The following is a 14,714-nucleotide window of genomic DNA, read 5'->3' as shown; positions in this document are numbered from 1 at the left end:
GGTGGTGGCAGTGGCCATGAGTGGGAATCAAACTCGTCTCTCTGCCGGGGTTTGTAGCACAGTGCGGTGCGCTCACTACTGCACCACACATTCTATACACCAAGTACTAAGTCATGTTTTTCAGAGGGGTCAAATACTTATTTCCCTCATTGAAATGCAAATCAATTTATAAAATTTTTGACATGCGTTTTTTCTGGATTTTGTTGTTGTTATTCTGTCTCTCACTGTTCAAATAAACCTACCATTTAAATTATAGACTGATCATTTCTTTGTCAGTGGGCAAACATACAAAATCAGCAGGGGATCAAATACTTTGTTCCCTCACTGTATATAAATTGCATTGGCATATGTGGTCATTGACGCGGTAAAACTAGTCAAGATGGTGTGGTGGTGTTGCAGTGTCAAGAAAAGTCCTTCATGGTGTCTTAAACTCTCTTCTCATTTGACAGCAATTGGAGAGTACAGCCATGTCTTTAGCTGCATGCAGTGAGGCATGGGGCGTCTGCGAGAATGCCGGCAATTCACGGAGCAAGACCAGAGGTCGAGCCATGCTGCCCACGTCTAGAGAGGTATTTGTGTGCTTGAATAATAATAGTGAAAATTATTGTACAGGCAGACCTTGCTTAGTGCTCAAAATGTGTATGCTGGAGAAGTGGCCACTAATCAAATCGGCGCATAAAGGAGTTCATTAGACAATTGTATATATGGGGATGCATTCCCAACAGCTTTAATTCTTACATGTGTAATGCGAGCGTAGGCTGGGGCTTCGCCGCCCCAGCCCCTAACCCATCCAGGCGACACGAGCCATCGGGGGAAGGGTTCAAGGGTGGAGCCCGCGGGCGCTAGGGGGTGGTATTATCTGGAAAGTTCTCAAGGGGTGTGGTGAAGGGCAGAGTCTGGGTGACGCGGGAAGGGGATATAATGGAGAGCCGGAAGGGGCTCGAGGTCAGTTGGTGAGAGCTGGAAGCTGGACCACGTCGCGGGTCTCCGTGAGCCATCGGCCACGTGGCGACGCGGAGACGGCTCCCAGCGCGCCGTCTGCCAGCGGTGCGCGGGAGCGGGGAAGCGGGACGCCAGCTCACGCGACGCGCCGCGGAACGTCCGAGAGAGCGGAACGCGAGCTGTCCATATAACGAAGAAATAAACAGACGGAGACACAGTCGCTTCTTTTTGGTTCTTTCGGTAAAGTCACGTAGAAGGGAAATAATAAAATAATAAAAATAAAACATAATAAAATACAATTTTCACGACGTTTCGGCCACAACGCAAGCAGCCGTCCTCAGGTGAAGAACAGGTCTGTCGGGGAGACAGCGTCTGAATGAACACAGTCGCTTGTCGTCGACCTGTATTATTGCACATGTATGAGCAATATATGAGGGCTTCATTGAGGTATTGGTAACAGCACTAATAATACAGATGCTAAAACTTCTTTTGAATAAGTAATATTTTAAAATACTTTTTTTTAAACACGCTTTAATGAAATGTACCGTATGAGTAATGGCAGAACTCCACAACTCCAGGAAGTGGCCCCGAGGCTTGCCATAATGTAAGGGACCGTGGTCAATTACAGCCTACGTAAGTTGAGCGTTGACAATTAGACCCAAGCCGAAACATAACATATAAAAAAGATTGTTTCAAAATATATTTTTTATTTTTTTTGATAGAATATAGTATTGTCATTGATACGGCTATTTTAATACAATGGACTGGAAGGACAAGATTAAAGGGCTCGTATAATGCACATGCATAATGTACGTTGACTCATTAATCGCCCCCCCTCCACTTTACGCAAGAGCGTGAAGTGTGGTCACCACATCTACGCCTCTATATAAGGAACAAAACAGGTGGACTTCTCCACAAATCTGTCTGTCGCCTGATGAAGCTAGTTGTAATACTGGCAAAACATCGTACTCAGATTGTAAATGTTGTGGCTTGGCTCTCCAACACACCAGTGTGCTGTACTAGTGACAAATTGGCATGTTCTGTTTACATTACAACCCTTACTAGTTGGCTGTGTCGGGTGGTGGTGGATTTTAACGACACATATATTTACACGATCTAACAAAACAAACCTCTTATGGATGATATTCGTCGTGAAAGCCTACATGTTAAACGGGATATTCGATGTCCCCTGTGAAGCCGATGGCGTTTATTTTACGGCTCGTACATCTTAGTATTAACCAGGACGGCCTGTCGGAATAGAACCGCAAACCTCTGCAACAAGTGGCAAATGCACTACCGCTGAGCCACGTCAATTATTTTATTCATAAACTTAGGTTTCCACGGCCAGCGTTATGATGCATAGTTGATTTGTGGGCTTAATTGAGGAGTGTGTATGTTCTCCACCTGCTGTACATGGACGACTCGAAGACTGAACTTTTAGTAAGGGCTTGCGCCAGTTTATTAACACAGAGGTAACAAAACACACCAGAGGTAGGTGTCCCTACACTCAGTCCTTGACGCGGACGTCAGGCTCTATCTATTCCTAGCCTGGGCTATCTCTTGGCCTCTCACTCGAGTTGGGATGGGGGCTTATCCAACACCACCCGACCGAGGAGAGCAGCACCCCACGTAATCTTAACCGCTTCTTGCAGACTTCTCTGAGCCCTACCCCTGGCTGTATCTTCGGCTCTCCTACTCGTAGAACCCGGACGGGGGATCAGCCAACACCGTCCGGTCACGAGCAGGAGAGACCTTCTTAAGACGCTCACCATCCCGGGCTCCCACAACGACCCCGCTTTCGCCACGAGGTCCCCCTTAAGTATTTCCCGTGACATGACGTCATTGCGCCTCACAGCGCTCATGATGTCATGTCGTCATACTACTCTACACATGTGTAGTGAGTGACATTGGGGATGTAACTGTATGGTGCCGGACAGCATCGTGTGTGTTGCAGAGTGATGCCGGCTCTAGCAGAGCACGGCGTGCGATGCACTGTGTTGCCTCTGAAGAAGAACTTCTGCAACTCAGTTGGACTCACTACACATGGATTTCCTCCCATAAAATAAAAAACCCCTTCCAATTGAACATGTATTGCTCATCTATCCCAATGCTGGAAATTACTTGCAAAATTACTGAATTCGGATGACACATGCAATCATCATCCCCTCCTGCTGCCAAAAAAATGGCATGACCCTCGTTAAAAATATTCTTGAGACTTAGGATTTTCTGGGTCAGGAAGTGTAACAATAATAAAAATGTCCTTGTCCCTAACTCTTGTTTCTGTCCTCCTGTACAGCCGCGAGGTGCGTGGGGTGGTGGCACGTCTCCGCGCCGAGTGTGGGTCACTGTCCGTGCACGCAGTTGCCTTGGCCCACACTCAAGGTGATCTGAACAAGGCCTTGGGACACGTTCGTAATGAGAAACAGGCAAATGTGCAAGCTTCTAGCATGCGATCGCGACGACCTACACGTGAGGTGGTAAGTCTTGAATAATAATAATTTAGTTGACAGTAATACCCCGGTTTATGTCGGGGATGCTTTCCTTAAATGTGCGGCAACGAATACCGAAACGACGTAAATCAACGCAATTTTGCCACGAGGACTAAACAATGCTGAAGCCGTATTAATGCGTGCATCTTCATCCTAGACGTATCCGCAACATTACATTCAATTACTAAAAATACTACACTCAATACTAGTTTCGGCAGTGAACGTTAAAACATTATTAGCAGTACATTATGAAAATAAAATCACTAAAATATCATGCGTAATTACTATATTGTACTCCATAGTACAGAACATTTCTTTATGCGCGATGCAAAGTAGTTTGTGTACAGGGTTAGGTGGAGGTGAAGGTTGAGAGGCGACAGTTACGAGAAAGGGCAGACGATGCTGTCAGCGACATGAGTGTGGGTTGAGGCAATGCTAGTCGGGTAGCGGTGGTGTTGATAATGAAGTGACAACGTATTTTCTAAACGATATAAAAGGGGGAGGTGTAAAATCGCAAGGCTTACAGCGCAAGGCTATCACGAAGGCGCAGTACAGCACATACAGTAGTCTGCAGTAGCTACATGTTGTGATGTTGCTTTGTGGAATGCCAATTGAGGAATTTGTCGGTCATTTGTGAATTTGGAAAATTTGAACCGTGACAGCAACACACATTGGCCTACTCTTATCAAACTAGCTTCTTTGCCCATCCTAGGATGGAAGCTGTAATATTTACGAAAAAAATTAGCAGAGTATAATTGTATCTTGTGTTAATTGAATGGCAGTGAATCTTGCACGAAATTATGTCATAAAACACTTCACTGCATTTCACTGTAGCACTGTATATAACTGACCTTCAATTTGTTCTAATTCACTGCTCTGATACTTTATTATTTTCTGCTTTCGGTCGCTGGGGTGCAAATAAATTGGATTGCAATACAATATCTGGAAAATCACCGAGAAATGTCTATGTAACCAAAATGTAGAAGCATAAATTAGACTTATCTTAGGAAAAAATATAGACCCCAAATCCAATTTGTTGCCGCGTAGAATTATTTATTAGATTCATTTTAAATAAAGAAACGTGAAACTTAAAGCGAATTTGCAACAAATAATAATTCTGCTCTACCTTAATGACGGGGGTGCGGCATGTGGAGTGACGTCACGCGCGGGACACAAACGCCCTAATTAATAATCATGAGCGGATGACGTCACTGATGTGGACCACGCCACCCACCCCCTCATTAATAATCAAGAGTGGATGATGTCATTCCACATGGAGTTCCCCCCCCTGATCAATAATCATGAGCGGATTCCGTCACTCCACATGGAGCTCCCCCCCTTCATCAATGATCATGGAATGATGATGTCACTCATGTGGACCCTGGCCCCACGCCCTCATTAATAATCATGAGCGGGTCTTTATTTTCGATTGAATATTTCAGATTAACTGCAATACACCCGTCCTTGGACGGGCTATAGGCTACTTTTATAATAATTTAGAAGCAAAAATTAGACTTACCTTTTGTTTCAAGTGCTGAAGAAATAAATAAAGACACCAAATACACTTTGTTGCTGCGTAGAAATATTGATTTGATTACATTTCAATAAAGAAACGTCAAATTTAAAGTTAATTTGCGTAAAACAAATTATTTCCAATCAACCTGCGGGAATGTAAAAATCCACCCGCTCATGATTATGAATGAGGGGGGGGTGTCTCTTTTGCAGTGACGTCACGTACGGATGTAGCACTGCTGCGTATATTTATTTTTTACTTTCTGTAAAGAAACGTCATATTTGAAGCAACTTTGCGAAAAAACTATCTTTCCACTCGGCCTTCCGCGTGAGTGTAAAAATCCACCCGCTCATGATTATTTTATTATTAATGACGGGGGAGGGGGTATGTGGAGTGACGTCACGTGCATTACACACATTTCTGGGCTATTATAGTAGTAATGCCATCAGCGGGAATTGTAACGTCCACTGTGAAGCGTCACTTTCATGTAAATTGCATCATCAGATTCGCTGATTTAGATCTCTGTATCGCGAGAAGAAAGCTCAAAGTGGTCCATGGGCGACCGGGATTTTGCTTCGGTGGCCATTGGACTTTGGAACTCTTTGTCAAAGTTGGTCAGGGAGTCTAGTTCAGTTTGGGCCTTCAGGTCCCCCCTAAAAATATTTATCTTTTAAGAAAGCATCTCGAATTTTAACTTAGCCACTTCTTACCCCCCCCCCCCCCCCCATTGTAAGGCACCTTGATGTTTTATGCATGGGGTCAGTAAAAGAGAAGAAGCAGAAAGAGAAGTGTTGTGAGCTGCGGTCCTGAGTGAATGTGTGTAGCTCGGTGAGTGAGCGTGTGGGTGATTTGCCACAGTGTAATGGTTAGCACACTGGATTTGCGATGATCCTAAGGTCACCAGTTTGTTTCTATGGCAGTTGAAACAACGGTGCAAGTCTCTCGAATTCCCCCCCTCCACTTGTGTAAGAACTCATCATTCATTCGTCGGAAATGTAAAAAAACAATTCAGGACCTGACTGTGACTCAGTGTGGATTTCCTGGACTAAGTCTATTTTATTATTATAAAGAATTAAAGGGGCTGTTTGATGACACGACTAGAGAGCTGGCTTGCACTGCAGGGAACTTAATATTCAACTTGGATTCCGCAACCCTCAATGGCCATTTTAAGTTAAATTTGTGCATGTAAGACTCGCACAAACAACCATACCCAGAAACCCATAGACCCCAACAGAGACCCATACATTCCTACAGACACTCAGACTCACACAGAGACCCCATACTCACAGAGACCGATAGACATGCACAGAGACCCATAGCCTCACACAGAGATCCATACACTCAAAGGCCCAAAAACTCACACAGAAATCTATAGATTCGCACAGAGGTCAATAGAATTAGAATTTGAATATTTATTTATACTGGATGCATCTGATGAGCTATAACGATCTGTTTTCACAGACGTCCAATCTTGTGGGTCAGAAAATAACAAAAATACGATACAAAAACATCACAGGAAAGGTAAACAAATTGTTTCGAAATATACAAATTAAACTGAACTCTTTTTATCTTACCATAGACTCATACAAACATGTTGGACTCGCACAGAGACCTTAACCACTAAACCTCGAACAATTAAAACCCTCTAAACCCCTAACTATCTAAATCCATAACCATCTAAACCGCTAACCCTCTCAACCCATTTACCCTTACAACCCTAATCTTTAAACCCCTCGCCCTCTAAAAGCTTAAACTCTAAACCACCAAAACACTAACCATCTCAACCCCTAACCCTCTAAATTCCTATACCCCTAACCCTCAACCCCTTTACCCTTAAAACCCTAACCCACCAAAACCCTCACTCTCTAAACCCCTTATTCTTTTAACCCTAACCGTCTAAGCCAATAAAAACCAAAACTTCGAAACCCTCTGAATCCCTAACCCTCTAAACCTTGAAACCCTAACCTTCTAAAACCCTAAATCCTTAACATTCTAAATACCAACCAATCTAAACCACTACCCTCTAAAGAACTAACCCTCTAGACCCCTAACCCTCTGAACTCATAACCTCCTAAATCCTCAACCTCTAAAACCCTAACCCTCAAACCCCTAACGTTCTAAAACCCTAAATCTGTAACCTAATCCCAACACATTTAAACCCCAACCCTCTAAAGAACGAACCCTCTAGACACCTAACCCTTAAAACACCTATGCCCCTAAAATGCTAACCCTCTAAACACATAATCCACTACACCCGGAACCCTCTAAACCCATAAAGGTTTTTTTTTGTTAGATTATGTAAATATAAACGTGTCGTTAAACCAACCACCACCTGAAACAGCCAATTAGTAAAATTTGTCACATCAACAAAAAGTGCCATTTAGTGTTGGAGACTAAACCAAAAAAAACCTTTATTATGGACAATATTAGTTGTGAAAGTCTACGTGTTAAACCCTCAACTCTCAAACCACTAAACCCGTAACACTGTAAATCACTAACCCTTGAAACCCCGATACCTCTAAACCCCTAAACACATACCCTTATAACCTCAACTACTAACCATCTAAACCATTCAACATCCAACAATCGAAACACAAAAACCTCTAAACACGTAACTCTCTAAACCCCTAACCCTCTAAAACCCATAAACCTCTAAACACGTAACTCTCTAAACCCTCTAAACTCAAAACGTTCTAAACTCTAACCCTCTAAACACCAAATCCTCTGAAGGACTTTCGCCTTAAGACCCCAACCGTCTAAACACCTCACCCTATAAAATGGCAACCCATAAACCCCCAACACTCTTAACTGCCTAAACCCTTAACCTTATAAACCCCAAACCGTCGAAACCCCTAAACCTGTAAAACCGTAACCCACTAAACCCCTCACCTTATAAACCCCTAATCCCCTAAACATCAAAACCTCTAAACCCATAACCTTCTAAAACTCTTCTGTGAACAGGTGTCTTTTATACAGGTAACAAGCCGAGATTAGGAGCACTCCCTTTAAGAGTGTGCTCCTAATCTCAGCTCGTTACCTGTATAAAAGACACCTGGGAGCCAGAAATATTTCTGATTGAGAGGGGGTCAAATACTTATTTCCCTCATTAAAATGCAAATCAAGTTATAACATTTTTGACGTGCGTTTTTCTGGATTTTGTTGTTATTCTGTCTTTCACTGTTCAAATAAACCTACCATTAAAATTATAGACTGATCATTTCTTTGTCAGTGGGCAAACGTACAAAATCAGCAGGGGATCAAATACTTTTCTCCCTCACTGTAAACCCAAAACCCTATAAACTCCTAACCCTCTAAACCCCTTTACCCTCTAAACTCCTTTACTCTTAAACCCCTTTACCCTGAAAACCCTAACCCTCTAAAACCATGTACCCCAAATAGACTTATCCTCTAAACACCTAACCCTCTAAACCCCAACCCTCTAAACCCCTAACTCTCGAATCCCCTCAACCCCTAAACCCTATAACCCTCGAAATCCCTAAACCTCTAAACCCCTTATCCCTGAAATAACCCAAAACCTCTAAACCCTTAACTTTATAAATCCCTAACCCTCTAAACCCCTAACCCTTTGTGTGGAATGTGGTGGGGGTGGGATCATGGGGTGGGTGGGTGCAATGTGTGTGTGGTGTGCGTTGGGTGGTGGGTATCACAGGGGGGTGAATGGGTGCAGGGTGTGTGTGGTGGGTATGGTGATAGTGGTTGTGGTTCACAACGATCCGTGACCACCACCACCACCTCTACTGTGTGGTGGACCGGCCACCACACAGCAGCATGCGTCGGAGGAGTGAACGGATGGTTCTCCCTATGCGGGCCAGACTCCCTCGCTTCCTCTTCTCCTCCTGCATCACCATCACCTGATCCTCTTTCCTTGTCATCTCCTTCTCCACCAATGTCTCCTCCACCTGCACCACCATCTCCTCCTCCTGCTCCTTCGTCCATACCTCCTCTGTCTCCCCCCTCATCTCTTCTTCCTGCACCACCAGCTCCTCCACCAGGGTCTCCTCCTCCTGCACCACCAGCTCCTCCACCAGGGTCTCCTTCTCCTGCACCACCAGCTCCTCCACCAGGGTCTCTTCCTCCTGCACAAACAGCTCCTCCACCAGGGTCTCCTCCTCCTGCACCACCAGCTCCTCCACCAGGGTCTCCTCCTCCTGCACCACCAGCTCCTCCACCAGGGTCTCCTCCTCCTGCACCACCAGTTCTTCCACCAGGGTCTCCTCCTCCTGCACCAACAGCTCCTCCACCAGGGTCTCCTCCTCCTGCACCAACAGCTCCTCCACCAGGGTCTCCTCCTCCTGCACCAACAGCTCCTCCACCAGAGTCTCCTCTTCCTCCACAACAACCGTCAGCCATTTAGAGGCCTGGGTGAGCGCGGAGGATGGGGGCAGCGCCGGCTCCGCTCTGTAAAGAGATGCGCACGACACCGTTCCAACTTCCTGCTACAGCAGAGATCGCACTCCCCCCCCCCCCCCCCCCACCATCGTGCGGAGATAGATTAACCAGGTTAATAACGATGCTGCAGTAACGCAGCATACCTTTGCCCATCGTGGGTCTGGTTACAAAATGGGCATTAGTCTTGCGATATCACACTGGATGAAAGGCTACATGGCAAAGATATGGCTGCTTCATTATTTGTCTTCACCCAGAAACCAATTATAAAAATACATCCGTATATAACCGAATGTACACGTGGGGTTTGAACTGTACATGTGTTCGTTTGCAGGCGGCAGGGCTGGAACTCACAGAGGGACCTGGGTTTGATGCCCAAACTTGGGCCACTTTCTCCGTGTGGAATGTGGAGTGTGTTCTACCCCCCCCCCCCCCGTTTTATCCTGCATTGGTTTCCAAAATCAGAATAAATTATTTAGACTGGATGAAGAGGAATCCGATAAGCTATGAAGCTCTTCTTTCACAGATATGCAGTTGAGGCACAGGGTCAGCAAGTTACAACAACAAACAAAAGAAAATGAGTGCAAAGTGTAAAAATGTAAGCAAGTCACAAAATAACTGAGCATATAAGCACAAAGTACGTAAAATCCTGCCAGTTTTTCAACACTAAATACAAATTTATGGGTTGTTACGGGAAGAAAGGCGGACAAACACAAGGGTGTCTGGACCCACACACGGGTGTCTACATCCACGTCCGCATCGGTTAACCCTGGGGGGGCATGGGGGCGTTGTGATCCCCCATAGCCCCACCCCTCGGAGAGGATTCTTATAAAAGGCGGGGAGCCAGAGGGCTCGAGGCCAGTGTGTTAGACGCTTACCAGAGAAGACTGAAGACCGGCAGAATAGGCCCTGGAACTCCCCTGGCTCGCTGTCCTTGTCAGGGCCGAGCAGGGCAAGTGGCGCGGCCCCAAGAGCTCCAGGACCGCTGCTCTTGTAAGAGCACGGCCTGGTTAGCTGGGTGCCGGGATCCGTGCTTGACCAGGGCCGGATCAGATAGCCTCCCCTAGCACTCATAGCGGAGGACTGGGAATAGGAGAAGTCAGGGGATAGTGCTAGGGGTGTTTCCCATTGAGTACGGGTGAAGGGGCCATTACCCCTTCAAGTATTGTTACCGCCTTTTGGTTAAATAAAAGAGTGTGCCTCAACTACGTCGTCTGTCTCCCTGAGAACTCACTACACTTGTATAAGTGTAGTGTATCGTGTAGTGTATAGTGTAGTGTGTAGTGTGTGTAGGTTAAACGTTGAGTTTTATAAGGGCACCACGGGGTGACCAGCCCCTCCCCACCCAGCCCCACCCCTCCCACCCCCCACCCAGCCCCACCCTCCCCACCCAGCCCCTCCCCACCATCCCCTCCTCCCCCAGCCCCTCCCCACCCTCCCCTCTCTACCCAGCCCCACCCCTCCCACCCCCACCCTCCCCTCCCCATGCACGACAGACAATCCCTGGTGGGCAGTGTGGAATCTGTTGTTCCTACCGGTATAACAGTGGGAAATATCTGAACCGGTCCTGGGCCTCCCCTTGATCGACTCAACCTCAAATGAGTACCTGATACAGTGGGTACACATCACCACGAGGGAGACAAATGCGTGGTGTTGGCTACCCACTCCCCTGTGTACTGTGCCCGTTCTCTGTAGGTCCTCACTAACACCACTTGCCTCAAAAATTTGTTAAGGCTATGAGGGGGGATCTTTGTCTTTGTACAGTGGCATTGGCTACGTATAAACTGATACTTTGAATGGAGTTTATAATACAGCATGGCCTACGTGTAACGCATCATATACCATGTAGACAGCACCATGAAAGTGTGTGCCGTATAATACAGAGTATGTGTAAAGGAGCATAGCCTGTGCACGTACTGCAGAGTTACTTTGAACTGAAACGTGGCATGGCCGTTATGTGTAGAACAGCATTTCTTGTGTATATGTAGTGGGTTCCCACGGAGACTGGAGACGTAGCTTAGAGGCAACACGGTTTATTTAAATCTTATAACAGAAGCCCCTTTTACTCCCACTACTTTGGGAGGTATGGCCTCCAGGCTAACGTGCCCTATCACTGGGGCTACGGGCTCTGAGTCCTCCGACTAAGGGTGGCCTAGGGGAGGCTATGCTGACCCGACCCAGCCAAGGTGCGGGTCTCAACCACTGGTCCGTGCTCGGCCCCGCCCCTTAAAAGGACGTCGGGTCCCAGGGTCCCAGGGTCCTAGCCTAGCCGGTCTTCAGTCTTCGTCTTCAGAGCACTGCCTCGGGCCGTCCTGGGGTCCGTCTTTTATACCCACCTCGGGGACTCTCCACCCCCGGTACCGCCCCCTTTCTGGAACCTTCCAGGTGGCTTTGGAATAACCCCCCAACCCCTCACCTGTGGTCGGGGGGGGGGAACTCGGCCTCTCAACGGTCCCGGTTCTCTCTCTAACTCACGGTGGCACCCCCTGCAGACTCGTGCCCGCAACTACAGGTGGTGTGTGCTTTGCATTTCCGACGCTACATATACAGCAAGAAATACTCTACATAGAGAGAGCATGGCATCTGTGTGTGTGTACTGCATGACACACGGTGTACGGTGTGTAATCCACAGTGATGGGCTGCTGCTGCTGCACCTGTTGACGTTGATGTCGGGGCAGGCAGAGTCCTCGCTCCGGGTCCCCGTGGCGTTGCTCCGGGGGAACGTGCAGAAGAAGGCGTTGGCCAGGAGGCAGGCGGCCTGCTCCTGAGACATCGTCAGCATCAAGCCGGTGTCCCGGCGGAGCAGCGGCAGGGGCTGGGGACACGTGCGGTGCACAGGGCGCAGCGACGTCACACGCGGCAACGGGTGGCACGGGGTTGCAGAGGAGCAACGGCGCAATGGTAACACCGATGCAGAGCACTGAGCCTGCAGCACTGGGATGCTGGGGTCTGGATCAAGGAGTTCTGAAATTCACGTAAAACAGATGATTGTTGTACACGTGAGGTTAATGCTGCAGCCCTGCAATTACTTGCTCATGCAACTGCTGGTGAAAGAACCTCCACTAGAGGGAGGTCTAGAGTGCCGATCCGGTGGGTATGTTTTGGCCAACTTTTCCACACTGACCATTCGTCTTGAAAGAGGTGGGAGTACTCGCCATTTATCCCACTGCACGCGACCCACCGATGGACTGTGGGTGGACAAAACAGGGAATTGTAAGAATCCTGGTCAATGTTTTCAAGGCCAGGCTGGGAGATCGAACCGCGACATTTGAAGTCAATCGTGACAACCATCCCACAGTCATGGCAGCAGCCCTTTTGCAGAAATAAAATAAAATATTGGAGAGGGCTTCACACAAGAAACAAGAAGATTTAGTGGTTTGGATGTGGCTCTCCAATGAGTACAGATAGGGTACCACAAGTAGCGGTGCATACTCGGGCACAAAGAAATAGAAGCAGAGACAAAGAATGAGATAGATCGATGCAATAAAGAATTGGCAGTGGTGCACCAAGCACGACCCCTTGCTGAGCGCTGCAGCAGCAGCCCCCCCCCACCCCCGGACCCCTCCCCCACCCTCCACTTCTCACCCTGACGCCACACAACCCGTGGGTAGGCGATGTCCTCTGGTGGACAAGGCGCGGTACAGGCGGCAGCACGAGACGCCAGCAGCGTTGCGCTGCCAGGGTTACTCACCCGAACACCTCCGTACACTTACACACACCTACACACACCTCTATACACCTCTATACACTCACACACACCTACACACTTACAAAGACAAAGATCCCCCGTATAGCCTTAACAGACTGTAGAGGCAAGTGCTGTTAGCGAGCACCTATGAAGGCCGGAACGGTACACGAGGGGGTGGGTGGCCAGCACCACGCCCGACCGCCTTTGTCTCCCCAGTGGCGATGTTTACACACCGCACCAGGTACTCATTTAAGGCTGAGTCGACCTAGGGGAGGCCCAGGACCGGTTCAGATAATCGTCACTGGTGTTAGCCGTGAGTGGGAATCGAACCCGGGTCGCCAGGTTCATAGCGCAGCGCGCTAACTGCTACACTACCGCTCCCCACACACCTACACGCACACACCTCTACACACTTACACACCTACACACACACCTATACAACAACAACCGCCATTCGCCACTAAGTGGCGGTGACGTCACCACGACGCTTGTGCCAGGCCAAGTGCACCTTGAGGCCACGTGAAGTGTCGAACGCCCGCTGGCAGGAGGTCACGGGGCAGACCCAGCAGGTGCCACGGGTCGACTGACCGAGATGACCGAGATGACTGGCTGATGCACCACCTGTGGCCCCCTACCGTACCAACTTGCTGTGCTTTAGCCACCCGGCGCTCCGCTCGTTGTTGTGAACGTCGCTCCTCAGCCCTCCGTTGTTGTTGGAGGGCGACTGCCTCCAACTGCCCAGTAGCGTCCTTCACGAGCCTCCTCCACTGAGGCCGATCTTGACACTGCTGGTACCAGTCATCGGCAAGTCCACTCAGCTCCACGTCCTCCTGTACCACATCACTCCATCTCTTCTCTAGCCCGCGCCGCGCCCGTTTAGCCCCCTCGATTTTAGGCATGCGGTAGCTGGGCATGCGTGCTACATGACCCAGCCAACGCAGCCTTGCCTGCCGGAGGAGCTCACCGATGGGACTTTGCCCAGATCTTTCAAGGATTTGTGAGCTCCTTACACAATCCAGCCTGGTTAAACCCAGGATGGATCGTAGGCAGGCCAGCCTAAATGTTTCCAACCGACGAAGTTGCTCCATTAGGGGGGTCCACGTTTCGCAAGCGTAGAGAAGGGAGGGAATGACCGTGGCCGAGAAGACCTGAAGCTTCATGCGGAGGTAGCTTCCACACAGCGTTACGCAACCGATGAAAAGATAATGCCGCTCGACTGATTCGGAGTGAGACCTCTGCTGATAAACTGGAGCCGGTCATAAGCACACTGCCCAGGTATGGGAAACTCTCCACTCTCTCCACAACTGCCCCATCACCGATTGGGAGTTGTGGGGGTGGAGTGTCTGATGGTACAAAATACCCAGGCAGGTGCTTAGTTTTGGTGGGGCTGATGGTAAGGCCCCACCTCTTAGTGGCACGCTCCAGTTTCAGCAGCAGCGTCTCCAACTCCTCTTCTGAATGAGCAGCTATTACCAAATCATCGGCATACATAACGTGGTCGATCAGCCTCCCATTATATCTGTACCAAATGGAAATTCCCCCGGTACAGCTATTGAAGGCTTCACGAACTACGCAGTCGAAATAGATGTTAAATAATGTGGGAGCCTGAGGACATCCCTGTCGCACCACAAGGTGTACAGGGGAAGGCTCTGATTCCCGGCCACGTAGTTTTACC

At 48.4% G+C, this 14,714-nt stretch overlaps 1 protein-coding gene across 1 annotated transcript; it reads right to left on the bottom strand.

The window, feature by feature from the left end:
* Window positions 1–438: 438 nt before the first annotated feature.
* Window positions 439–14,306, bottom strand: LOC133353806 (uncharacterized). Its single transcript, XM_061570227.1, has 5 exons — window positions 13,675–14,306; window positions 12,006–12,166; window positions 9,015–9,363; window positions 977–1,038; window positions 439–502 (listed from the first exon to the last, which is right to left on the bottom strand). Exons 1-5 carry the CDS (start codon window positions 14,197–14,199, stop codon window positions 439–441), a joined length of 1,161 nt encoding a protein of 386 aa, XP_061426211.1. The 5' UTR covers window positions 14,200–14,306.
* Between the last annotated feature and the right edge of the window lie 408 nt (window positions 14,307–14,714).

This window comes from Lethenteron reissneri, chromosome 45, assembly GCF_015708825.2.
Source record: "Lethenteron reissneri isolate LAM-NWPU_2019-01 chromosome 45, ASM1570882v1, whole genome shotgun sequence".
Taxonomy (NCBI): domain Eukaryota; kingdom Metazoa; phylum Chordata; class Hyperoartia; order Petromyzontiformes; family Petromyzontidae; genus Lethenteron; species Lethenteron reissneri.
The sequence above is the reverse complement of the archived record's forward strand: the minus strand, read 5'-3'. Positions and strand labels throughout refer to the sequence as shown.